The 27,082-nt window shown below is 47.6% G+C and overlaps 1 protein-coding gene across 4 annotated transcripts in view; it reads left to right on the top strand.

Annotated features, from left to right (window-relative positions):
* The window catches only part of CNGA3 (cyclic nucleotide gated channel subunit alpha 3), a 74,072-nt gene extending 47,763 nt beyond the window's left edge, over window positions 1–26,309 (top strand). For 2 of the 4 annotated variants that reach the window (XM_053200485.1, XM_027072612.2), the window contains 7 exons: window positions 4,354–4,467; window positions 6,704–6,883; window positions 10,009–10,062; window positions 16,443–16,514; window positions 17,860–17,967; window positions 20,294–20,400; window positions 23,180–26,309. In XM_053200485.1, the coding sequence (XP_053056460.1) occupies window positions 4,354–4,467; window positions 6,704–6,883; window positions 10,009–10,062; window positions 16,443–16,514; window positions 17,860–17,967; window positions 20,294–20,400; window positions 23,180–24,591 (2,047 nt within the window). In that variant the 3' untranslated portion in view covers window positions 24,592–26,309. The remainder of the gene's footprint in view (window positions 1–4,353; window positions 4,468–6,703; window positions 6,884–10,008; window positions 10,063–16,442; window positions 16,515–17,859; window positions 17,968–20,293; window positions 20,401–23,179) is intronic. The other 2 variants (XM_053200486.1, XM_053200487.1) reach the window with 2 other exon arrangements.
* Window positions 26,310–27,082: the final 773 nt, after the last annotated feature.

Here is a 27,082-nt window from a genome sequence, read left to right as displayed (position 1 = left end):
AAAGAAATTGTGGCTTATATACACAATGGAGTACTACATGGCAATGAGAAAGAATGAAATATGGCCCTTTGTAGCAACGTGGATGGAACTGGAGAGTGTTATGCTAAGTGAAATAAGCCATATAGAGAAAGACAGATACCATATGTTTTCACTCTTATGTGGATCCTGAGAAACTTAACAGAAACCCATGGGGGAGGGGAAGGAAAAAAAAAAAGAAAAAAAAGAGGTTAGAGTGGGAGAGAGAGCCAAAGCATAAGAGACTCTTAAAAACTGAGAACAAACTGAAGGTTGATGGGGGGTGGGAGGGAGGGGAGGGTAGGTGATGGGCATTGAAGAGGGCATCTTTTGGAATGAGCACTGGGTGTTGTATGGAAACTAATTTGACAATAAATTTCATATAATAAAAAATAAAATAAAATAAATAGCCCCAGGCATTTAACAAGGGTAGAGACTCTGGAACTAGAAGACATCATAGAATTTTAAGCATCAAAAAACAAGTGGGGACTCCAAGTCAGGAAACTACAGATGCTGGCAAGGATGTGGAGAAACAGGAAACCTCTGGCACTGTTGGTGGGAATGTGAACTGGTGCAGCCGCTCTGGAACACAGTGTGGATGTTCCTCAAAAAGTTAAAAATAGAACTACCCTACAACCCAGCAATAGCACTACTAGGAATTTACCCAAGGGATACAGGAGTGCTGATGCGTAGGGGCACTTGTACCCCAATGTTTATAGCAGCACTTTCAACAATAGCCAAATTATGGTAAGAGCCTAAATGTCCATCAACTGACATGGATAAAGAAGAGGTGGTTTATATATACAATGGAATACTACTTGGCAATGAGAAAGAATGAAATCTGGCCATTTGCAGCAACGTGGATGGAACTGGAAGGTATTATGCTGAGTGAAATAAGTCAGTCAGAGAACAGGACAGATATCATATGTTTTCACTCCTACGTAGATCTTGAGAAACTTAACAGAAGACCATGGAGGACTGGAAGGGGAAAAAATAGTTACAAACAGAGCGGAAAAGAGGCAAACCACAAGAGACCCTTAAATACAGAGAACTGGGAGTAGATGTGGGGCAGAGGCACAGGGAAAATGGGTGCTGGGCATTGAGGAGGGCATTTGTTGGGATGAGCACTGGGTGTTGTATATAAACCAATTTGATAATAACGTATATTTAAAACATTTTTTTTCATAAAATAAAATAGACCCACACAAAAAATAACAAAAAAACAAGTGGGGAGATGCAGCAAGAAGAAAAGGCCCTTTAGGTGCTTTGAACTGACTTCACAGAAAACTATCCCTATTCTTCACAGCTAAATGTGCCTTTCTGGATTTGGCTGTTGGAACAATACTTAAGTTGATAAAAAAAAAAAAAATCACCAATTTTTCCTTAGTTCCTTTTTGAAGACTAGGGAACTTTAGGGAGGGTAAGTGACCAGCCCACAGAACACCTAGCTAAGAGGTGTTAAGGTAGGGATTCGAATCCAGAGCTCCCGGCTCCCCATTCTGCCTCCTGCCCTTCAAGTGGGTGTCCTAGATCCTAGCCCCCACATAGGAGCCCTCACTGCTGCCAGTAGCAGGCCTGCTTTGGAATCCGGGGTCAGGTTTTGCCCTCCTCACATCCTCACCAGCTCTGATGTCACGGATTCCTTTGCTGCTAATGCAAATAAATCTGTTCTCAGGATGTGCCCTCACGTAATTAACAGAAAGCAGACTAGGCAGAAATGCTAGGCTGACTTCTTGGTGCCCAGAGCTCCCTGAGGATCTGCTGGTAGGGACAGAACACCTTCACCCTCGGGATTGCCTCCAGATCTTCCAAGCACACCTGTTCAGCTGTGGGCTGCTGCTCCCCTAACCTCACCATGTGCCAGCTGCCAGGATCCAGGGACTTGAGATATGGACTCACTTCTGTCACTGCTCCCTACTCCAGTAACTGACCTGGGTGCCTTGGAATGCACATTCCACCTTTGTCATATACAGATTATTAGAAGGGCAAGGGGATCAGAGCTTTCTCGAATGACATTCAAATCTCAGCTTTGCCACTTGGCAGGGCCTCTGACAAGGTGTCTCATACATATCAGCACAAAATGTGAGTGGTCTTTTAAAGGTGTAGAGGGAGAATTCAATTAGATGGTTTGAAAATAAAGAGCCACCCCCACATAGTGTAGCCAGGTGGATCAGAGCCATGTCTCTAGCAGCATGCCACAGGGCTCAGTCCTCAGCCATGTCCTATTAAGCTTTTTCTTTAATCAGTGCTGTATATGAAAATATAGACAGCAGCTTCATGGAGTGGATTAGAGCAGGCTTTGACATGGGATGGAATGCCATTCAAATCAGCTTTACCACTTGGCCATATGATCTTGAGGAAGTCACTTAACTTCTCTGAACCTCGGTTTTCTCTCTTATAGGGTGATTATGTGAATTAGTTGATAAGATCTATGTCTGGCATACAGTAAGCAGTCAATAAATGGCATATAGTTTGTGTATTGCGTGTGAAAGTGATGGAGTTTGGGAGGAAAGGCCAGTATGGTGCCACTGCATATCATGGGTCCCAAAATATCAGGTGACTCAGATCAATGGAAAGATCCAACACTTACTTCCAACAGATCAATTGTATATGCACAAGATAGGGCCTTCTGGCTTAGCAGCAGCCCGTGTTACAGGACTACTGGCTTTGGCTGATGGTAGTTGATAATGGGGACACTAAAAGCACATGAACTCACAAACTTACAAAGATGTCCGGCGTGGGGTCCAGTAACAGCAGTGTTCTCAGTGTCCTTGCCCAGTTGGGCAGGAATTCGGGAACCTGCTCACAGGAGCGTGACCATGATGGGGAAGAGCCTTGAACCTGGGGAGACATGGCTGGGTGAGCTGGGGGTTCTAGCCTGGACAAACAGATGTGGCACAGTGTGACAGCTGCCCCATCATTGGAGGTGGTCATGTGGAAGATGAAGTGGCCTGACTCTGTGTGGTTCCAGCAGAAAAAAGGTAGCCTCGGTCTGTGGAAACTGAGGGAGGGAAGAACCTTCTACAAAGATGGCCCAGATGGGGCATGGGACAGTAGTGAGCACCCTGCTGCTAGAGACGGCAGGGATGTTGTACAAAGAGGAGTCAGCAGATCAGTGGCTGGGATTCAGGACTCTCCCTTCTAATCACTCACCAGGGAGAGATAGAGCCTTTTCCTGACATTAATTATTGCTTACTTCCTCAACTGTGTTGCCACCTTGTTAAGAAGGCTGATTAGGTTGGAATAGGTCACGTGATGGAATTAATTTGTCCTGCTTGGGCTCTTCAAGACTCCGAATGAAGTGCAAATCCCTAGGGGCCAACGCCTGGCTGGCTTTTAATCAGGCTGATCAAACTTCAGCCCTCGGAGCTTTTAAAAGACAGGGAATGAAAGAAAAATATGCCCAAACACACTGGTCTTATTCCACGCAGTTAAACAAACCCCAAGCCTCTGCTGATGTGAATGGTGCTCATCTTGAGTCGTGGGCACGTGTCCTCTGTGTACTCATGCTTTGCATCCTGGATTGCACAGGTGAGTCTCTGGCCCAATTACCTCTGCACTGCAGGGGACAGAGGTTAGGCTTTGACAAAAGGGCACAGTGGGACTGAATTTTCACATGAAAGCACTGAACAAATGCACTTGGGGATTTAGGCCAATTCCGTACAATATTCCAGGATGCTCCTCTTAACCAAATACTGAATGGATTCCTAGGAAAGCTGCCGAGCAAGCACACAAATAACTGCCCAGGTGGTGTCGCTGTGGTGTCCACACAGTCCAGCCTTAGCAGATAGGATTTCAGTATGCAGAGATGTGTTTGAAACTGAATTCTTGTTCTGGAATCATTGTGTAGAAACAGCTGCTGTGGGTGTGGATGCTGGGCACTGGGACTCGCCTCCCCCTCCCCTGCCAGTGCTCTGATGAGGACCGGGTGCTGCTGGCCTGCCCCCTTCTCCCAGTCCATGGGCAGTGGCTAGGCAAACTACCTTCCCTGGTCAGCCTGGCTGTAAAGGAAAGGCCATGATTTTTTTGTTTTTTGTTTGTTTGTTTGCTTTGTTTTTGTCGTTGTTGTTTGTCATTTCTTCTTTTTTAAAAATTAATTAATTTATTTTTTAATTTACATCCAAGTTAATTAGCATATAATGCAACAATAAGGAAAAGCCATATTCATCCAAAAAGCCAGGATCTGCCAGATCCTGCTGGAGCACAGACTGACAGAGTGAAGACGGGGGTCTGCAGCTTTCCTCATTAAGCAGGGCATCTGGCCATCTCATCCCTGAGTGTGTGCAGGAGGCGATGAGCTTGAAATCAATTTAGCCTGCTGCATATTTGATTTTCTAGGGTCCACTCGCCTTGCGAGGAGACTTCATCAGAACTGCAGCAGGAGATCGCCATGGAGACCAGACGACTGGCTGAATCCAGGCGAAACTCCTACACCAGCCAGGGGCCCTCCAGGTAACCCACCAGGCTCACCACTCACCTTGGGAAGGGGGAGACTGAGGCAGGAGGAAGGGAGATGAGTGTCAGGAAGAAACCGGTGGGGTGGGGGGAGGGGGTGGTGGAGGGGTGGAGGTAGCGTTGAAGATTTGGAGAAGAAAGGGACAGGAAAAAAGCTGTCAGAAATCTATCACCGAGTAATTTCCTCTCAGGTCAAGTGTTCTGAGCTCAGAAAAATCTAAGAAAAACTGCTGTTATCTGAAATTGCTTTCATATAAAGTGATATTGAGGCACTTGCTCAATTCTGGAAGAATTTAGAAAAAGCCAACCAGGAAGGGTTCCAAAAAGAATTGAGAAAAAAGACCAGCAAGCCGCAGGAGACCGCTGGTGGACTTCAGTTGTGTGCAGGTGGTACCAGTGGCACCGTCCGAAATAGCCTCTGGCAGGTCCTCACAGGTGTGTGTCCAGACTTCGTAGCATGCATCTTGCAAAAGGATGGGGAAGATTATCCAGCCTCCGAGCTGATGACGTCTGCACTTGGGTGTCAAGAGCTGTGCCACCTTAAAGAAGTCATTTCACCTTTCCAGGTCTCATCTGGAAACACATCAAACAGTGGGAGGGCTGCGCAGGAGACAAGCACTGACTCCCAACAGGTGCTCAACAAATGCGGAGCTCATTGTTTCCTTCCACTAAATTTGTTTTTCTACCAATGCCAGAGTTTTATATAATCACGTGTCCTACAGTTTTGGCTAAGATGGTTGCAAAAGTTAATTTGTCTAGTTATTCTTCATATTTTTCACTGCGGAGGAATGTTTCTTTCACCAGCCCCTTGTAGCTGGGCATTTACATGATTTCTAGTGTTTTTGTCTTACCAATAAAATGTGGTCTTAAGGCTCATTGATTGCAAGGAAGAAGACACCTTCAAACCGGTTCAAATCGAAAGACCTGGGGTAGGGCCGAGGCAGGAGGCTGGTGCAAGCTCAGACAGACCGTCCGGTGGAAAGGGAACCAAATGGGGCTCATCAGACGGGAGCAGGGGAGGCACCTGCCCTCTCCCTTTCATTTTCTCCTGGAGTGTCATGATCGTTGTGATTTTTTTTCCTGCATGTCTCCTCTGTTTCAGGCTTTCTCTGTTCACACATCAGTAGGCACAGGCTGGAAATGGCCTTTGCTATACAATCTTGTGTTGAAACACCCAACCCCATCCTGGAGTGGCTTTTAATTCAGAGGCTTGAGTGACTCTCTGTGGGTCACTTGTTCATTCCTGAGCCTGTTGGCTGAGCTGGAGAAGGGGGTATGATCTTTGTTCCAGCCCCTCAGCAGAGGGAGGATGGGGGGTGGGAAGAGTGTCCAGAGCAGGGAGGCTGGGCTGGGCAGGCACCTCAACATATGTCTGCAGCAGCTGTAAACATCTTTGAGCGTGGAATGTTTTCTTGCTTTAACTTACTCTTCTTAGGCAAAGCTCCGAAGTGTGTTACTAGGGTGAAGGCATATGACAACGCATGATGTGGTTCTAGGTTGCTCAGAACTGATTTTGTTGGGAACAGTGGCATGCACTGTAGGTGCCAAGTCAGGGAAACCAGATGCCAAGAAAGAGGGTTCAGGCTTTCTTCCCATTCCCCTCTGGAGGAGACAGGGAAGGCAGGAGGCAGGGCTGAAGGAAGCCTTCTTACGGAAAGCTGGAGCTAAGACAGGCTCTGGAGACATAGGCTGGCTGGTCTCAGGTACTTGAGGGCCTGGCAGGGTCTGGCTCCAGGAGAAGGGTGAGGGAAAGCTGCAAGGAAACTCGTGCACAAGGCTGGGAGGAAACAAGAATTTGTATAGCAAACAATGAGACAAGGGTTAGGAAAAGAATCTAAGTTGTATCTGGGTGCCTGTTCCCTTAAACCTTATTCTAAATTTTATCACCATTTGCAAATTGTATTTTTTCTATTCCGGTGCCTACCAGTCATAAAGAGCTCTACAAAGGCAATGTAAGCAGAAAAGCTGCTAATTCCCCATTTGAAGGATCATGCCTTTGGCAGAGTCCTTGTGTTAAAAGGACAAAGCCATAATGAAGACAATGTCCCTTATCTGGAAAGCTGGGTCCCAGACTGCAGGTGGTATAGGACCAGGGAATAAGGCCCTGACAGAGTGGAGGTGCACATCTAAGCCTGGGATCCTGCCAGTCATCTCTGCTTCTGCCCCAGCCCTGGAAAAGATAGCTTTCCATCTCCTTCCTCCCTGCACTAGCTGCCTGTCCATGTCCTTCCAGGTTGTCTCGCCTGATCATCTCACTGCGAGCATGGGCCACCGGGCACTTACACCACGAGGACCAGAGACCTGACTCCTTCCTGGAGCGTTTCCGTGGAGCTGAGCTCAAGGAGGTATCCAGCCAAGAAAGCAATGCCCAGTCAAATGTGGGCAGCCAGGAGCCACCAGACAGAGGGAGAAGGTAAGGAACCAAGAGGATGGGCCACTGGCACCAGGTGAAGCATTGGTTTGCTCCTGCAGCTTAGATCCACTGTGTGGGTGGCCCGGAGCACCAGCCTCATGACCTGTACCTTGAAGAAGGTGTCTGTTGTGGAGGAATACTGCATGCTCTAACAGTGGCTGCCCCGAGTCAACGAAGGATTGCAGAAGAGGAAATCCTTTAACCAGAACCTCCACCCTCATTTGACCCTGCACAGAGTACCCACCAGTGCCCCCTAGAATTGGTGCTCTCAGAAACACATCTGGGGATGCTAGTCTCACTTGATCTCTCTCCATCAAAGGGCCCTCATCCCAGATTGCACTGTGACCCACTTTACTAAAAGCCAGGGGCTTTAATACCATAGCTTTGAGATTACCTAAATGGTACCCACAATTTTACATGCAATCTTCTGGGAGGGAGGTCTGAAGATTGGTCAGAATTTTCAAGAGGAGCCATCATACCCCAGATCAGGATAAGAACCATGGAGTTGGGGAGTGTAGGTGGGGGTAGAATGGGGGATGGAGAGAATGTTTACTTTTCGGTAGGAGAGAGGTCTGCAGAACAAGGGCTCTGAGCATTTTCTTGCATGGCCCACTGACTGATTGGGGGCTGTGGCTGGTGCTGTCTGGTGTAGACATAGTGAAAGAAATCTGCAGGTGCTGACTTACATCCCCCAATCCCACACCCTACACTCAGAGCTGCTTCCTCCCCTCCTCTCTTGTTCTTGGGAAGTCTCCCCAGCCTGTGACCAGCAGGGAGACCACTGGGCCACCACAGGTTGAATTGAGTGTGGCTAGTAGCAGAATGTCTCTTCAGGACCCTCTGGGCTGTTGGAGGGAAGGAGAGCTAAGACATGGAGGGGGAGGTTGACTGCCTCTGAGCCTCTCAAACAGGAAGCCTCTTGCTCAGAATCTGCTTTCTGGAAAAGGGGGCTGAATTCTGTAGATAATGCCAAGATTTATAAGATGTAAAGGTGAAAACAAGCCTGGTTATTGCAGACCAAATGGTCCCTATATAATTGTTGGATAAAATCCTGTGTGTTTTTTTGTTGAACGAGAAAAAGGGCTCAGGTGTGAGTCTCTCAAATGGGCATCCAAGGGCCCCTGGGGAGTGAAGGTCATGAGGCCTCAGAGGAAGCAAGATGGATCTTCCTGGTACTTCCATTTTGCTTCCATGTTTGTATATACGTGTTATAGGTTTATTATAGATTATGCAGTAGATTGAAAAATGTGCAAGCATATTTAAGATAAAATATGAGAGTTCAAGGAAATTTCTTGCTATCAACCACTATAGGGGAGCCACGTTTAGTCTCCCTGCTGGGAAAGGTGTGATAATTGGCTGGCTCACGTTTTCACCTGGGCTTAGACCACAAACCCTTGGGGTTTCTGGGCTTGGGGAAGGACCACCTAGGGCCTGGGTGCTGGTGGGAATGGGGATGTGTGCAGGGCCATCGCAGGTTCCCAGGGTCAGGCATCCTAGACTGAGAGATAGCTCCATGACTGCAAGGCCAGCATGCTATTCACTGCTGAGCCATAAAGAAAGGATGGATGGCAGATAAGGGAGAAGAGAAGATGGGGGAGGGAGGAGGTGGGAAGAGAGGTTTGCTACTGAGCCAGCCAGAGTGGTTCAGTTCCTTGTGGACAAGCAAAGACTTCTTTTGTTAACTTGATCAAATTATCCTATCTACAACCTTAGCCTAATGAAGATGAACATAAGCCTCTTTGTCCATTTCCCAATGTGACCAGATGAGCAAAGAGCTGGGCTAGGATCCCATCAGGGCCAGGTCCCGACTGTACCACAGATGCCTGGTCACTTGCCTGAGGGTTCAGAGTGGGCAGGCTCATGCAGGCTAGTGGCGGATCAATTAGAGAAGCTTCCTGGGGGAGGAAGACTTTGGATTTTCCAGGCAAATCCCATTAGCAAAGCAAAGTGTATGCAGAGACAGGTCTCGGTTATTCTAATGGTTTGGCCTTATGACATCCCAGACACAGAGATGTGGTAAACACAGGCCACTGCATCTTTCCTAACTTCATAGGAATTGGGAAATTGCTTGGCAGGGGAGGGGGGAGGGTCTGGTAATCAGAACCAATCCCAAAACAAATAGTTAGAGCCACGTAATGGATGGTGAGAGGGAGACTTGAGCAGTGGTGAGCAGAAGTACCAGGATGGCATTTGGCTGGATGTTCATCATCACAGAAGAGAAGAGGTGCCCTGAGAGTCAGGCAAGAGGATCACAGGCCACTGGCCTTGGTCCTGGAGGTCTTCTATGAGGTGTCTGCAGTGACAGCAGACAGGCAAGCCACCCGCCAGCTCTGTGAGGCCATGCTGGCTTCCTTAAGCTAGCTGTGTCAAAAATGTCTATTGGCAATTGAGCACTCTGAGATAATAGCTTTTCCTACAGAACGCCGCAAAGGACCGTGTGATTCAGCTTTAAATAAACGTGTAGCTGGGCGCAAAACCAGCCTCCACTTTCTAGCAGATTCTCACATAAAACTGGGGTGGCAAACCCTGAAGTTTTAAGATTAATGTGGGGACAAGGGCCCAGAGCAGGATAGATGCAGAACTGGGACAGTTCTGCTCATGGTCTGTTTTTTGCCCTGCAAGCCGGAAGTAGCTGCTGTGATTGGGTTTTTGAGGGAGGGCCCCTTTTGAGAGCCCCTGCCTGCGCAGATGAGGGGGGTAAGTTGCTGCTGCTGCTGCCAAATGTGTCCATCTGCTGCTGAAGGTGCTCGACTCGCTCCACCTGAGTGCACCCAGTGGGCAGGAACCACATAGGGTTCATGTCTGCGTCCCTCAAAGCTCCTGGCACACTGTTAAACTGAATGAAATGGGGTGGAACTTGAGGCCAGGATTCTGGGTGGGATGTGCATAGTTAACTCTCTATTCAGAAGCCTCAGTTGAGCCAAATGTTCATCCTCTCTTCCCCCTAGAGCTAGCCAGTCAAAAAATGTTTGTCCTGACAATAACAACACCCCAGGTCCTGAGAGGTGTGTGAAATGGCCTGGGGGACAGGGTGTGGGGAGGTGCCAGCCTAACCACCTGGGGCAAATGGTCCCCAGTAGTTGGAACTGAGTTCAGATTCCCATGCCGCGTTCTTTACTTTCCAGCAGTGGCTGGCCGCTGGCCAGAAACAACACCAACATGTGCAACAACTCAGAGGAGTGAGTACCTCTGCTCCCCAGCAGAGCCCCCTCACCCTCCCTGGTCCCACTGGCCACCTACCTCCCCATAGATGTCCCAGCTTCGCCTCCCTGCTGAAATCCTTTCGCTTCCCACACTTCTAGAACACCGCTAGATCATTCTAGAATCTTGTTCCTTTCTCCAAAATTCCATCCCCATGGACAAATGGGGAAGGGACCTGGTCTGTGTGACTTCTTTGAGCAACCCTCATTTTTCTCATCTATAATGCATACATGGTTTAAGCTTTGACATCCTCTATCGCTTCTGTATTTGAGGGTGCAAACTCAGAGTTCCTTTACAGAGCAGTGGATATTCTCCTTCATGATGAGAATGCATTTTCCATTCGACAACCCCAAGCTCCAGGGTGCCAGTGAAATGCCCTTGTCATAAGGCCAATTCAGGCCAATTTGGAGGGAGTAATTAGGACAATGGGAAGAGGGGATTTAAATACTGTATTTCCAGAGAATAGCCTCTTGAAATGGTGACCCTGCTGTAATTACTTTTTATCACCAGACGCTGAGCTGGCAGATCAGTTTGATGTGTGATTCTGGCAAGTGCCACTCAAGAGCCCAGGGAGGAAGTGTTGCATGTGTGTGATCATACACGTGTGGGTGTGCACCATTCGCCAGACTTCTTTATGGAATACCCCGGGGGCAGGCACAGGAGGGAGTCTCAGTTGGAACTTAGGGAAAAAACCATCAATATCAGCAAGAAATCCAAATTACCTGCCTTCCAACTGAGGAGAAATGTGCCAAGGCTTTTTCCTATTTCCTTTTGTTCCTTGGATAGAAGTTTTTACCATTTCCCTCCATGAAACTTAGTTACATTTTGTCTGCAGAAATGTGGATATCAAATCCAGAGACCCAAATGCCAGCAATCAAGATAAATGAAATTATTTAATTTGCAAAATAGTAGCTATTGTGATATGTGCTTGATCTAAAGCCAAACTTGATATTAAATACCCTTGAAACCCCCATGTTGAGTCCCACAGTCAGAGACAGGCTCAGGGCACTGGAAACCACAGACAGAGGTCCTGTAGGTCTCTAGGCTCCTCTGTTCTGGGGCTGGAATGTGGGCGAGGATGGGGCGGATGGTGTTGGTTGCATCAGGCTCTTATAAATCTTTTCAGATGGGTTCAAATCATGGGTCCACACTGCAGGCCAAGGACCGAAGGAAAAAATTGTGGACTGTCCCAAAATGTGACCATCTGGGCACAGAGTTACAGAAACAATTCTGATGGACACCCTTCCCCATTCTTCCACCATGTTTCTGGCATTTTAACTTAGTCCATGGGTCCTTGAATAATTTTTCTGTCTCCCAGAGCAAACTGTTCCCAGCCCAACAGGCATCGTTTGCAGCTCTGTATAGGTCTTTTGGGGCAGTGCTGGGTGGATTGGGGGATGCAGTTGGATGGTGGTGAGTCTTTCATGGGCCCACAGCAGGTTGGTAACCTCCCCCAGCCCCTCCACAAATTGTGACCTGATGTAATTAAACTCACAGCTGGTCTGAGCATGCCTGATAAGCTTGTGGGCAGCGCCCTCTGCTGGTGCCTTGACATTAAGACTTCAGTGGCAGAAAACCTTTCAAAGGACACTTCATTATAGATTCAAGAGGAAAGAGGATGAGTAACTGTCCTTAATCTTCTCATTTAGCAAGTTTAATATTTTTTTATTTTATTCAGTTTATTCATGTACTAACTGTCAAAAACTTGGAAAACACAGAAAAGCACCAATGAGCATACACCCTCAAAAAATATACTTCATTTTAACAGTAGAATCCCATTATCAGAGATAACCCCTCTTAACATGTTGGGAAATATCCCTCCAAGGTTTTCCATATATATTGAGTATATAGATATGTATATAGACAGAACATATTATGTATGGAAATATATAATATATACTGGTATATATTATAATTATTATATGTTGTATATAATAATTATTTTATTATTACAGCTACACATAATTACATATATATGATATATTTATATATTACACATAAATTACATATATATTTTTAAGTGCCTTTGTATCCCAATTCATCCATAAAGAGCTTTGTGACCATGGGCAAGTTACCTGACCTCTCTGCATCAGTTTCCTGACTTGTAAAGTAGGGTTTGTATTAATGTTTTACTTATAAGGTTGAAGGAAGACTAAATGTGCTAATACATGTACAGTGCTTAGAATAGTGCCTGGTTACATAGTAAGTGCCCAATAAATACTGACTAGTGATGCGAGCAGAGCAATTTCACCGCCACCTCCCTAAAGATGTCTACACCCTAATCCCTGGAACCTGTAGAGAGGTTACCTTATATAGCAAAGGGGACTTTGCAAATGTGATTAAACTTGAAGACCTTGAGGTGGGGAGGTTGTCCTGGATTAACAGGTGGGCCCAATGTAATCACATGCATTCTTAAAAGCAGGAAGGGGAGGTGGGGAGAAGAGTGGGTCTGAGAGATGAGTCGGAAGGAGAAAGGAGGGATTTTTATTGTAAGAAGGCCCCCATAATTGCTGGCTTTGAAAAAGGAGAAAGGGGGACACAAGGCAAGGAATACAGCAGCCTCTCAAAGCTAGGAATAGCCCTCCATTTTCCGCAGCAAGAAAACAAGGACTTTGATTCTACAGCTTCAGGGCACTTAATTCTGCCCACAACCCAAGTGAGCAGGAAACAGATTCTCCCCAGAGTCCCTAGAAAGAAACACAGGCTGCCGCCGACACCTTGATTTTTATCCAGTTAAACTTATACCAACCAGACTTCCGATCTACGGAACTGTAAGATAACACATTCAGGTTGTCTTCAGCCACTACATTTGTCGTAATTTGTTAGGGCAGCAATAGAAAACTAATAACACAGCTTTTGATACCATGAGTGGGGTGCTGCTGTAACAAAGAAAGTGGAAGTGGCTTCGGAGCAGACTCTAAAAAATTTTTGAGGAGCATAATTTTATTTATTTTATTTTTTAATGTTTATTTTTTTTGAGAGAGAGAGAGAGAGAAAGCAAGCTGGGCAGGGGCAGAGAGACAGGGGGACACAGACTCTGAAGCAGGCTCCAGGCTCTGAGCTGTCAGCACAGAGCCTGATGTGGGGCTCGAACTCATGAACCGTGAGATCAGGACCTGAGCTGAAAGCCGGACACTCAACCGACTGAGCCACCCAGGCGCCCCAAGGAGCATAATTTTAAAAAGGAAAGCCTAGATAGCTTTGAACAGATTGGTAGTAGAAATATGGATGTTAAAGACTCTGCTGGTAAGGGCTCAGAAGGAAATAAGGAGTATCACAGAGAAAACCTGTTTCGCTGAAGCACCTTGTGCTTGAATGGTTGTAAACTGACTACTAGTAGAACCCTGGGCTTCCAGGATGCTGCTGGTAAGGACTTGCACATAAGTGAGGAGCAGGCTATTGGAAATTGGAGAAAGGGGAATCTAGGTTTACAGTGGCAGAAAGCTCAGTGCAATTACATCCTGCAGGCAGGTGGATAGCAGATCGGATAGGCAATGAGCTTGAATATTTAGCTGAGGATATTTTCAACCAAAGGCGTTGAAGGTGCAGCCTGGTGTCTTCTTGCTGCTTACAGTAAAACCCAAGAGGAGAGGGAGATATTGAGGGAAGAACTTTAAACAGAAAGGAAGCAGGACTTCATGATTTTGGAAATTCTCAGCCTACTCAAATGGAAAAGACACTAAATTTTGAAAACTGTCAGGAAAGCGTGCTTTGGGAAAAAGTCAGGTGTGTGGCTGAGCAACCTTCTGGTAATACCTCAGAGAGATCAAAAGTTCTGAGTATTCAACAAAAGGCTCTCCTGAAGAGATGAAGGGTGTGACTCATAACTCCCCTCAGCCATCCCAGCAGAAGCCAAAAATACAAGAAGGGATTTCACAGATCTGAGGATGAGCCTGTTGTCTAACACAGTGAATCCCTCTGATATACATGACATGCAATGTTCTGGAAGATTCTATACCAGCAGAAACACTGCCGGCTTGGACGTGAAGCAAGAGAAACAATATGAAATAGAGGAAGATTATGGGACCCCTAAATTCTAGATGCAGGAAACATTTTGATTAGAATACTCAGCTACAAACAGACAGGTACTCCCTTAATGAGAAGGAAAAGATGGCTCGGAGAGAGCCTTGAGCCTAGAGTGTGGAGCCACAAAAACCACAGAGGATTATTCCTAGGCCTTGAGATGAACTGGCAATTGCCCTGCTGGATTTCAGAACTGCTTGGGACTAGTAACTCTTCTGTCCTTCGCTTCTCCCTTTTTGAACTGGAATATCTATAACTGATATCCTAAATCTGCCCTTCTGTTGTATCTTCAGAGTAGATGATTTTAGTGTCACGGGATCACAAGTTGAGCAACTCATGCCCTAGGATGATTCACACCTAGAGTCTCCCCTCGACCTGGTTTAGATGAGAGGATTTGGGACTTTTGAGCTGATGAGAATTTGATGCTACTTTTGGACTCTGAGTCGATTTAATAATGGAATGAAACTTTAGGGGTCTTGGAATGAGGGTGAATGCATTTAGCCCATGGGATGGATGTAAATCTTTGAAGGCCAGTGGACAGGCTGTGGAAGGTGACATAAGGGCTCCCCCAAATGTCCATGCCTTAATACCCACCACCTGTGACTTACCTCACACAGCAAAAGGGACTTTGCAGTTGTGATTAAATTTCAGGACCTTGAGATGGGGAAATTATCCTGGATTATCAAGGTGAGTCTGGTCTAATCGCATGCATCCTTAAAAGTGGAGAACCTCTCCAGCTGCAGAGAACCAGAGGGATGGCATCTCAAGAAGGACTCTACCTCTTGCTGCTGACTTTGAACACAGAAGAAGGATGCCAGGAACCAAGGATACAGCACCCTCTGAAAGCTGGGAAAGCCCTCAGCATACAGCCAGTGAGAAAATGAGCATCTCAGTCCTCTTCTTGCAAGCAATTAAATTCCACCAACAGTCCAAATGAGCAGAAAACAGATTCTTTCCTGGATTCTTCAGAAAGGATCATGGCCCTGACGACACCTCAATTTCAGTTTGGGGAGACTCAGACTTCTGACCTACAGATCTGCAGTTTGTGTTGTTTTAAGACACTAAATTTGTGGCAGTCTGTTCTGGCAGCAATAGAAAACTCATACAGCTATTACTCTAAGCTCTTTTGCAGTCTGCTTTTAACTTGGAGAAATATTAAAAACGTTTTCCTGTGTCACCAGACATTCTTCCACAACATCATTTTAAGGGGCCTCCTAGAATTCCATGGCTGATGGATCTCCTCCAGTTGTAGGATTAGATTGCTTATGCTTTTGACTGGTAGAAATAAGTAGTGATTATTTTTCTTCACGCATGTTTGCACACATCTTTGATTATTTCCTTAGGAAATGCTGTGTGAAGTATATTGGTCTTTTTCAACGAGTGTTTAATCAACAAACACTTATTTTTCAACCCGTGACTTGCTCCAGGATGTGGAGTAGGGGAATCAGAGGGGTCTGTGGATGAGTCTGATGGGTTCCCCGGAGGCAGGGAGAGTCTTTTACCTTTCTCCTTGGTTTCCTCAACTGTTCGATGGGCAATAACGCCTGCTTTGCAGAACACATATGACTATTAACACATAACCTTTATAACAGCGCTAACCCATAACGTTGTGCAATAAAGAAGAGGAAGCAGAGTAAAGCCATGTGTTGAGGAGACACCTGCACTCCCAGAACCTTCCTGCAGATGAGGACAGAAGGCGGCTATCCAGCCCCCAGCCTCACAGTCCAGCCAACTCTGGATAAGTGTCTGAACATGGCTGTGTTTGCCTCAGATGACTCCGAGATTTGCCATTACGTGGCAAACCTGTTCCTGTCTGTGCAGATTTTGCTTCCCTTTTGCTCCCTGGCTTTCTCATCAAGGGCCAGCCTTTCATTTGATACACAGATGGGTTTTAAGAACAGCCAACAAGCCATATCCTTCCGTTCGGAACAAAAAACCTTTACATGTGACTTCCAAAACTGAGTGACTTTTCCTCCCTAAATGTGTGGATCTGGGTTCATTTCCCATTACCTCAAAATGGTCTCAAGCTCTTTGTGACTTCCTAGGGGCTCATGAAAATGGGTCAGAAATTGCAGAACATCAGCCACTATGTATACTTTGATGTATATATACAATGTATGCTTTAATGGGGCAGTTCACCTGGGGCGGAGGAGGGTTCACCTCATTCCTCAGGAATAATAGTAACAAAATCAGTAGCCTCCTGTCATCCCACCGTGCTAGAAATATCCATTTCCTACACCACACCCTCTCCTCCATGTCACTGTTGCCTACCCTCTCCACTGCGGTAGCATCCTTGGCATAGGAAAATTGCTAAATGTCACCCTGTATCATCCAGTGACAAGGCGAAAAAGGAGGAGAAAGAAAAAAAGGAAGAAGAGAAAAAGAAAAACGGCACAAAACAAGAGGAGTAAGTACTGAGAAGAGCTGCCTCCAAAGAGAGGGTGTGTGGTCATAGCAGGCTTGATCCCTGTATCGGTCCTGTGAGTCTGAGAGCCTTGTTGTCAGGCCTTAGCGTGGGCCCTTGGAGAGGGGCTGCCTAGGGCTGCGGGAGCGGAGTTGGACCCAGGTGGGGATCAGGCTTCCTGAGATGGTGTGAGGGGCCCACTCGCTCTGCAGGGAGAGTCCTGCCCCAGCTCTGAGCACCCGGAGGGGGCTTATAGGTAAAGAGGGTTGTCTGCAGCCTTGGGTGAGCAATTAGGGGCTGTCCCTGGGAGACTCCTCCTGTGCTCACCCACCCCACCCCCGCCCCCACCCCACATTCTGTTTGCCTGTCTGCACAGTCGGGGTAAGCTGAAGCCTAATCCTGGGCACTAGAAAATACTATATTCATAAACTTTACTCGACACGTAGGCATGGTGTGCGTTGGGAACATTCCAGAGACATGTCAGTGAGCTGTTGATCTTGTACCTGCTGAGTCAAAGCAAAGGTGGAAGGCATGCCGGTGTCTCCTCTGGGGCATGGGAGCAGCTCCACAGGCCTGGGCCAGCACATGGGACATATGGGGTGGGGGAGAAGACACATGGAGCCAAAGAAAAAGAAGAATCTCCAGTACCATCTAGAACCTCTAGTCCTCAGAAAATCCTGACAATAAAAACAGAAAGCACCCTAAGCTATTGCTTCCTTCAGTGTTGGCCCACATAACCTAGAAGATTCCCAGGCTAGTTGTTTTTGATGGGAGAATGGCTCCAAGTGCTTGGAAATGTCTTCAGGTCATCTGCTCAAATGCAGTTAGCAGGTCAGAGACTCCCTCAGGAATGCTACAGGGCTCCCAAATGCAGTCCAGAGAGAAGCCGCCTCAGAACCACCGGGCAGTGTTTAAATGTACGTTTTCAGGCCCCGGTCCCGGGCGGGGGGGGGGGGGGGGGTGCGTGTCTGAGTGGGCCCTGGGAATCAGCGTTTCACAGAGCTCCCCGCAGACGGTTCCAACATTACCATGCAGCATTTTATTCTCAGCACGCTGAAGGATGTAGGTGATACCACAGGAACATGGGAAATCATCACCATGATTTTATTGTCAACCGTGGCTTCCTAGGAAGCTGAGCTAGGAGGGAAGGACCTCCAGAGTCTGCCTTCTCCAACCCTGTCCCCTCCAGTGAGGGGACACCCCATGTGACCCCCCTGAGACTGACAGGACCTGTGTCTCAAGTTTAGCCTGCAGTTGCCCTAGGGTCTCTAGGCTAATCCAGGTCTCTAAGACCCTCCAACGCTGTGATTTTCAACACACTGCACTGTTCGTGTGTCGGTGTTTCCAGAAACAAGAAGGACACCATGGTGGTGGATCCCTCCAGCAACGTGTACTACCACTGGCTGACAGTCATCGCCCTGCCTGTCTTCTATAACTGGTGTCTGCTGGTATGCAGGTAGGGGTATGGGGCAATGTCTCCACATGGGCAGGGGGAGGGGTAGAGAGGCAGGGAGGGATGAGGGCAGCCAGGCCTCAAGACAGAGCTCTGAGTCCCTCTCAGGGGGCTGGATTTCTGGTCCCCACACAGCCACCATCCAACTGAGTGTCCCCATTTCTCCATCTATAAGGAGGCTCTAAAAGAAGACCACCAGAGTTCTCTGAAGCACTGGTGGGGGCCTCTGCTTGCTAGGGACAGCAAGGGTCCGGTCACCTCGGGGCCTTCTTAATTTGGCTGTAGGAGGAAGATGCAGGGCCGAGTAGCTACTCTTCTGAGGGGAAGTGGGTGAGGGGGGGGTGGACATTCCTGAGCAGCCTGCAAGACAAGGATGCAGGGGAGGTCACAGTTCTCTGACTGTAAGCTTTGGGCTGTGGGCCTCCCCCAAGCAAGTTGCAGGGCTGGGATGCAAGCTGCTGCTCTTGTGAGGGCAGCCAGGGCCTTTGGGGTGCTCCTGAGAAGGCCCACAGGACAGAGATGCAGGGTGAGTGTACACAGGGGCTTCAGGAAATTCCTTACAAATGTACTTGTGAGATGCAGGGGCAAGTTATTGTTCTTCTGGGGAGAAGTGGAGGCTGTGGAACTTTTATAAACAAGCTGTAGGAGGCAGGTGCAGGGTGAGCTGCTAACTCCCCTAATAAGGGGTCAGGGGAGTGAGGGTTTAGGGTCCCCTATGAAATCTGTGTTTTGGGAATACAGGAGCAAGATGCTGCTTCTCTGAGGGGGAGCTGGGGGCTTGGGCTTTTCTGAGCAAACCTACAGGATGGGGATGCCAAGGGGCTATGTTCTTCTGAAGGCAAACAGGACCTTTGAGCATCCCTGATTAAGCTGCAGGACAGAGATGCAGCTCCCTGTGGGCAAGGGGCTTTGGGGCATTTCTGAGAAAGTCTGTAGGAGAGAGATGTAGGGATACCTTGTTTCTCCTCTGATGGGGTTGGCGGGAGTCTGTGTGGCATTTCTGAGTAAGGTACAGGGCATGGAGGCAGGGGCAACAGGCCATGTTTCCTAAATGGTGGGCTTTGGAACCTTCCTGTGCAAGCCCAGGAGGCAGGCATACAGGGGCGGGCAGCGGCTCTTCCCGGGGTGGGCGGGGCTTGGGCGCTTTGCACATTGAGGGGGAGGCTAGGTTCCTGAGGGGGCGGGGCCTGGGCGTTCTGCAGGGGGAGAGGGAGGCTAGGCTCCTGAAGGGGCGGGGCCTGGGCTTTCTGTAGGGGGAGGGGGAGGCTAGGCTCCTGAGGGGCGGGGCTTGGGCGTTCTGCAACGGGAGGGTGAGGAGGCTACCCTTCTGAAGGGGTCAGGGCTTTGGGAAGTTTCAGAGCAAGCGTTTGGGGGACAGAGAGGTAAGCGGCTGCTCTTCTGGAAGTACATGAAAGGCTTTGGGACTTTTCCAAGCAAGCTTTAGGGCAGGATAAGGGGAAGCTGCTACTCACTGAGAGTAAGTGAGGGCGTTGGGGGCCCTTTCAGGCAGGCCTTTAGGACAAGGATGCAGGCTGACGTGCAGGGAAGGTAGGGGGGCTTTGGGACAATCCTGAGCAAGCCCGCAAGACAGCCGCTGCTTCTGTGAGGATGGGGAGGAGACCTACTACTGAGTGTAAGAGGGGGCTTTGGGGATTATCTGCATAAGGGGGGCATCTCCTGCTGTTCTGAGGGTAAGTGTGGGAATGAGAAATGGGAGAACTTGGGACCCCTCCTAGCCTGCCTGCGGAATGGGGATCCGTGGGCGAGCTGCTTCTGTGCAAGCCAGGCTCAGGGGCTGCAGGGACACTGCTATTCTGAGGAGGCAGCAGGGGGCTCCAGTTGCTGAGTAAGCTGCAGGGTGGGGACACAGGAGCTGGCTGCTGCTCTTTTGAGGTGAAGAGGGCGTTTGGGGGTATAGTCTGTATGAGAAATAGTGAGCATAAAGATCTAGAAAATAGAAAATATTTACTGGCTGGTTTGGTTGTTCATGTCTGAGCAATTCTTAGACCCTAGGAAGGGCAAGTGCTCAATCTCTTCACATGACTCCACCAGTGAGGCCTAGAAAAACTTCCCTTCCTGGGATCTCAACGCTTACTGTTGAGAGGCGACAAGGGCCCACTCTTTGGGGTCCATCTCAGCTCTTCACAGGAGCTCTGTGACCTTTGGGACAGAAAAGCTTCTCAGAGCTGGGTCTCCTCATCCGAGTCTGGGGTGATGACACTGGGGCACGAACCCTGCAGGCAGGGCTGATACCAAGATGAAGGCACAGAGCTGGTGCCTGTGTTAGACCCAGCCCCAGACACACCCACTCCTTCCCTCGCGCGTTTAGGGCCTGTTTCGATGAGCTGCAGTCTGACCACGTGATGCTGTGGCTAGTCCTGGACTACTCGGCAGATGTCCTCTATGGCTTGGATCTGCTGGTGCGAGCTCGGACAGGTGAGTGGGCCCAGGCCCAGGGACTTCTCATGGCCAGGCCACAGATTGACTTTGTGCATCAGGAGGGGGACCACGGGGACCACAGGGCAGGTTCAGGAGATCCAAAGTGGTGAACATTACCTACCTCTGACCACAAGAGCCCAGGCAGGTCTGAGGTTGTACCAACGGTGAGGGCGTGGTACCGCCTCAAGCTCTCTCTACAACGACTCTTTAGCAGAGGTCAAGATACCTGGGTTTTGGTCTTTGCTATGCCAACAAACTGTGTGACCTTGAGCAAGTCAAGCTGTCTCTCTGGGCCTCATTTGTATGACCTGTGAAATAAGACCATCATCTCTCAAAGGATGCTTCCAGCAGTGACCATTCAATATCGCAGGAAACAGGAGGGAGAGCTCTGTCGATCTTGGAGTTCTTTTCCTGGACAGTCAGAGGATCCAGGACGTGTTACTCATGGCTTTTAGATATATGGAGGAATAAAATTGGAAACAGGGCCCAGGTGAATGATGACCTCTCTCAGATCGCCTCTGGTTGTGAGTGGAGGCTAAAATCCCTTAAGCTCCAAGCTGTTCATTCTTGGGGCACCTTTTTCTGACCTGCACAAAGACATCACATCAGCTGGCAGAGGCCCGGCTTGCCATTCTCAAGATTTTTGAGCTAGAAACCAGGCCATAGTTGTCAATACAAATACCACCAGATCCCAGCAGCAAGCCTCTGTGTGGCTTCACAGTGTACAAAACATTTCAAGTACATCTTGTTTTCTTATTAGAACCGCTGCATGAGACAAAAAACACAGGCGTGATTATTTCCATCTTGCTGATTGAGAAACCAAGGCCCAGCAGCACCTGGGTGGCTCAGTCAATTGAGCATCCAAGTCTTGATTTCAGCTCAGGTCATGTTCGCAGGGTTGGAGAATCGAGCCCTACATCACCACACTGAGGATGGAGCCTGCTTGGAATTCTCTCTCCCTCTCCCTCTGCCCCTCTCCCTGACTCACACTCTCTCTATAAAATTAAAATGAATTGAATTGAATTGAATTGAATTAAAAAATATAGAAACTGAGGCCCAGAGACACTGAGTAACTGGCCTAAAGTCCACAATCACTACTTCACAGGGCCAGACTGGGAACCCTGCTTCCACGTGGTGCCCAGTACCATAACCGAGAAGGTCTCTAATATGCAGCTTGAGGCTTGTGTGGGTAACTTAGACAGTCCTTGTGGCCTGCCACTTCATGGTCACATAAGCCTACCAAGACACAGGAGCTCCGTGGGTGGCCCGACTCACTGAGCCACCTATCTCTATTTCAACCAAGTTTCAGTGGGACAAGTTACCTGCACTTGGACAGTGATCCTACCCCTTTTTGTGCTTGGGTACTATCCCTGGCAATCTGAGATTCAGCAGAAACCCTCATGGGGAAGGCAGGTAGGCACGGAAACCAAATGGCCGTGGATCATACTCCAAGGGGAAACATCTTCAGAATTGAGAAAAGATATTATTAAGAAAGTAGTGAGGAGCCCCAAGGCACTAGGAGTGCCACATAGTAATGTAAGTACTCAATAAACACAAGGGTAACCAAAGAATGAAACAGGGAATGGGGGACTGGGAAGCAGGGTGGCCCTACCATGTGACAGCAGACTTGAGGTTTGCTTTTCACAGGGGGCAATCCTACCTCCATCTAGCCCTCAAGTGTGGCCCTGGTTCAGCAGCAGCATCACCCAGACCTTGTTAAGAGGTAGACCTCGGACCTACGGAACCAACTTTGGGAACAGCCCAGCACTCTGGCTTTTACAGAGTCCTCAGTATAATTCTGATGCTTACCAAAATCTAAAAAAAAAACCCATGCATTATATTATTCTCTCTACTTTTGTTCATGTTTGAAAATGTTTAAAAAAAAAAAAGACGAAAGAATGCAAATCTCTACTTATTTGATTGATTTCACCAGTAATAACGCCTAGTGACTCCCCAGTGTCCAGCTCAGCTCCAGTCTGATTCTTTGGGGGTGGATCTCAGCTTCCTATGTTTTCAGAGCTCCTTGGATGACAGTAATGTGCAGGCAGAAAGAACTACTGCTTCTCTAGGCAATGTTTTTAAAAGGCAGGTCCTGCCCCATTAGGGACGGGTGAAATCAGTTTGATAGGCCATGACCTATGCTCTTAAAATTTGTATCATTAATATTTTCCAAACATACACAAAATCAGAGACAGTAGGATCATGAATCCCCACGTACCTTCACTCAGCTTCAACAGTTATCAATATTTTGCTAATGTTTCATCTACCTCCCCACACCCTTATCTTGGCTGGAGTATTTTAAAGCCAACCTTGGACCACTTTAACTTTATCTCTAACTTTAAAGGATGCATCTTTAGAATACAACATCCAGGGGCTCCTGGTTGGCTCAGTCAGAAGAGCATGTGACTCTTGATCTTGGGGTCATGAGTTCAAGCCCCACATTGAGTGTAGAGATTACTTAAATAAATAAACTATATATATTATATATATAATATATATAATATATATATATGTAGATATAAAACACCAGTCCACATTCAAATTTACCCAATTAATCTACATTTTTAACTGAATAAACAGGCTAGAACATCATAGACTAGAAAACATCAGAGTATATTTTCATAATAATGGGTAAATGTGGTTTTTGAAATTTTTTCTGTTATGTATGTATAACTACATCTTATTCAGTCAAGGTGTATATCTTTCTATGGGCTATGGTTAAAAAAAAAAATAGCAGCCTCTTCCATGCCCAAGTGACTTCCATCTTTTTCTTCAGGCTTCCTTGAGCAAGGCTTGATGGTCAAGGATGCACAGAGGCTGTGGAAGCATTACACAAAGACCGTGCACTTCAAGCTAGACATGTTGTCCCTGGTCCCCACAGACCTGGCTTATTTTAAGTTGGGTGTAAACTACCCAGAGCTGAGGTTCAACCGCCTACTGAAGCTTGCCCGGCTCTTTGAGTTCTTTGACCGCACAGAGACAAGGACAAACTACCCTAATTTATTCAGGATTGGAAACTTGGTCTTATACATCCTCATCATTATCCACTGGAATGCCTGCATCTACTTTGCCATTTCCAAGTTCATTGGTTTTGGGACAGATTCCTGGGTCTATCCAAACATCTCAAACCCAGAGTATGGGCGCCTCTCTAGGAAGTACATTTACAGTCTCTATTGGTCCACCTTGACCCTGACCACCATCGGAGAGACCCCACCCCCTGTGAAGGATGAGGAGTATCTGTTTGTGGTCATAGACTTCCTAGTGGGAGTCTTGATTTTTGCCACCATTGTCGGCAATGTGGGATCCATGATCTCAAACATGAATGCTTCACGGGCCGAGTTCCAGTCCAAGATTGACTCCATTAAGCAGTATATGCAATTCCGCAAGGTGACCAAGGACTTGGAGACACGGGTGATCCGGTGGTTTGACTACCTGTGGGCAAACAAGAAGACAGTGGATGAGAAGGAGGTGCTCAAGAGTCTCCCAGACAAGCTGAAGGCCGAGATCGCCATCAACGTGCACCTGGACACTCTGAGGAAGGTCCGCATCTTCCAAGACTGCGAGGCGGGGCTGCTGGTGGAGCTTGTGCTCAAGCTGCGGCCCGCAGTGTTCAGCCCAGGGGATTACATCTGCAAGAAGGGAGACATTGGGAGGGAGATGTACATCATCAAGGAGGGCAAGCTGGCTGTCGTGGCTGACGATGGGATCACCCAGTTCGTGGTCCTCAGTGATGGGAGTTACTTTGGGGAGATCAGCATCTTAAACATTAAGGGAAGCAAGGCGGGGAACCGCAGGACAGCCAACATCAGGAGCATTGGTTACTCAGACCTGTTCTGCCTTTCCAAAGATGATTTGATGGAGGCTCTCACTGAATATCCAGAAGCCAAGAAAGCTCTGGAGGAGAAGGGACGGCAGATCCTGATGAAGGACAACCTGATTGACGAGGACGTGGCCAAGGCTGGGGCGGACCCCAAGGATATTGAGGAGAAGGTAGAGCACCTGGAGTCCTCCCTGGATACCCTGCAGACCAGGTTTGCACGGCTCCTGGCCGAGTACAATGCCACCCAGATGAAAGTGAAGCAGCGTCTCAGTCACCTGGAAAGCCAGGTGAAGATGTGTGGGAGTGACCTTCTGTCTGATGGGGGTGCTCCTGGGGATGCTGCAAAAGGAGAGACCAAACAAGAGTGAAATGCAGGTGTCCATCTCCTGCTTCCCAGAGTCAGCCATCCGTGTGATGCATTGTGGCCACAGCTGCACAGCCCAGGACTCGGCAGGGTTGCATTCCAGTTCTCCTTACCCTTTGCAACTGTGTGGCCCTGAGAGAGAGCCTCAGTTTCCTCATCTAGAAAGGGGGACTCATGCCAGCCCCACTGAAGTGGGAGGTTACTGTGATGTCCACATGGAACACTGCATAAGGCAGGACTTTGTATAATGTGAGGTGTCCCCAATCCACGCATATGAAAGTGTGGGCACAGAACTCTTATTTTTTTAATCCATGAGGAATTTTGAGACTTTTGAACTTTATTTTCTTGTAAATGGAAGATTATTTAGTCATCTACCCCTTCTCGCACCCCACTCCACCAGCTTCTCATAAGGGAGATGTAACAGAAGCTAGAAGTGCAATGTGGGATCTCAAATCCATCCTTACACGAGACAGTTTGGGGCACATTTCTGAATCTGGTTTCTCCTCATGTACTCTTTGGGACCCTCAAAATCCTGGCCTTTGGTTGTGCTATGATAAGCACAAGGGATGAAGCCAGGTCACCCCATTTGAGGTCACTTTGAGCCTATGAAGCAAATCCAGACTCCCCGCCATCCAGCCCCTGTGAAACTGGAATCTGTTTAGAAAATAATATTTTGATGAGAGAAAGAGACATCTCCTAACTCACCAAAGGATTTAAAGACAGCCTCTCCCCTCGTTCCTCAGTCAGGAACAGGGACACCCTGTTCTGGCTTGAGGAGGAGAATTACGCTCTGGGAGAGCCTTTCAGGTGGAAGGTTGGAATGGGGTCCTGGGTCAAGCAAAGCTGACAACTATAATTTTTAGAAGATCGGACCCTTAGGCCATATCTTTGCAAACTGCCCCTCCTCTCAAAGAAGCAGCCTCACTCTCCCTTGGAATTCTACCCCAAGGCAAAGCTCTCAGCTAGCAGGAAGTGTGCACAGTGAAGGACCTAGCTTTTTTCCTTTTTTAATCTGGTAAATAGAATTCCATTACCATCATATAAGATATTTCTGTATTTGGGTTCTATGATTGCGAATTATAACCTTAATGGTCCACTTAAATACATATTGTAAATTACCCAAAGGTGAGTCACTTTTCTGTTGCAGAGAAGCTATATGTACAGGTTTTCCTTCTCTGTCTCCTCCTTGCCTCCCTCCCTCCCTCCTTTCTTCTTTCCTCCTTTCCTCTCTCTCTCTCTCCCTCCTTTCCTTCCCTCTCCCTTCTCCCTCCCTCCCTCTCTTCCTCCCTTCCTTCTTTCTCTTCCAACTTCTCCTTTTTCTTCTCAGAAAACAATGCCCCATTTTGCTTTGGGAACCTCAAAACCTTTGTGGTCTGATGTTATAATCCATATGCTATATAACTGGACCCTAATGTAGTTCATACAAAAGGTGCTGCATTTTCAAGTATGTATTTTGGATTTATATGAGTCTCTTCTGATTTTTATTATGGATCATGTGACCATTTTTAACTTTCTAAAATGAATTTAAAAGGACTATTAAAGGAAGATGTGATCCAAGCCCATATCATCAGCAAACTGTAACTAGCAATGTATTCTCCAAATGCATATATTTTAAAAAGCCTTAACTATTAATTATGCCTATGTTTATATTTGCACAAGAAAAATAGAGACCTGGATTTAAAAAATATTGAATGAGTCTTGCTTCATATTTTGTCATAAGGGAAGATTCGGTTCTAGATATGTGTCTAGGGCAGTGAGCCTACCTTCCCCAGAAAACAGGCACTGGTGAATAGGGGACAGTGCACACTCCACGTGAAGGGAGCCAGAAACAGGTGAGACAATGCAACCAAAGCTGCAACACTTGTCAGAGGAAGTAAGTCAAACCATTCAAATATATAAGAAGTGGGTCTCAGGTAGATGCTAAATTTCCTGGTATCAATTGTCCATCGGGGACATTCAGGCAGTTTGGAAAGGCATGAGTGGGCAGGAAGCTGCAGGCATGTCCCTGTTAAGCATGTCTCCAGATTCTTCTACTGCTTATGTCCAAGGAATTTAGGTGGTAAGTTAGAATGTGGGTTTTGGGGATTCAGGCCTGAGCTCGTTCAAGTCACAGCACTGCCACTCAGGCGAGTTACTTTCCTTTTCTGGGCCTCACTTTCCTTAACTGAGAAGTGGGAAGGATACTGCCCACCTCACCTCACAGGGAATGATCCTGTGAATAAACTTTCAAATAACATAACAGGCATGGCCTGTGAAACTCCTTGGGTGCAGAAAACATCATATTGTTTTCCTTGAGAGATAAATGAATATGGTTTCATCTAGTTAATCTCAAGCTGCCAAGATTGTTGGGAGGTGGAATCTTGGGCTGTTTTCAGGACTCCTATTCACTGTCTTGGAATCTGAGACAGCCACTCATGTTCTTATAGTCACTGTGGCTGCTGACTGGAGGCCATCCTTCTTGCTGTACTGGGTTCAGCCACAGGGAGCTATGCTGG

This window comes from Acinonyx jubatus, chromosome A3 (assembly GCF_027475565.1).
Source record: "Acinonyx jubatus isolate Ajub_Pintada_27869175 chromosome A3, VMU_Ajub_asm_v1.0, whole genome shotgun sequence".
Lineage (NCBI taxonomy): Eukaryota > Metazoa > Chordata > Mammalia > Carnivora > Felidae > Acinonyx > Acinonyx jubatus.
Note: the sequence above shows the minus strand (reverse complement) of the source record. Positions and strands in the feature narration are given on the sequence as shown.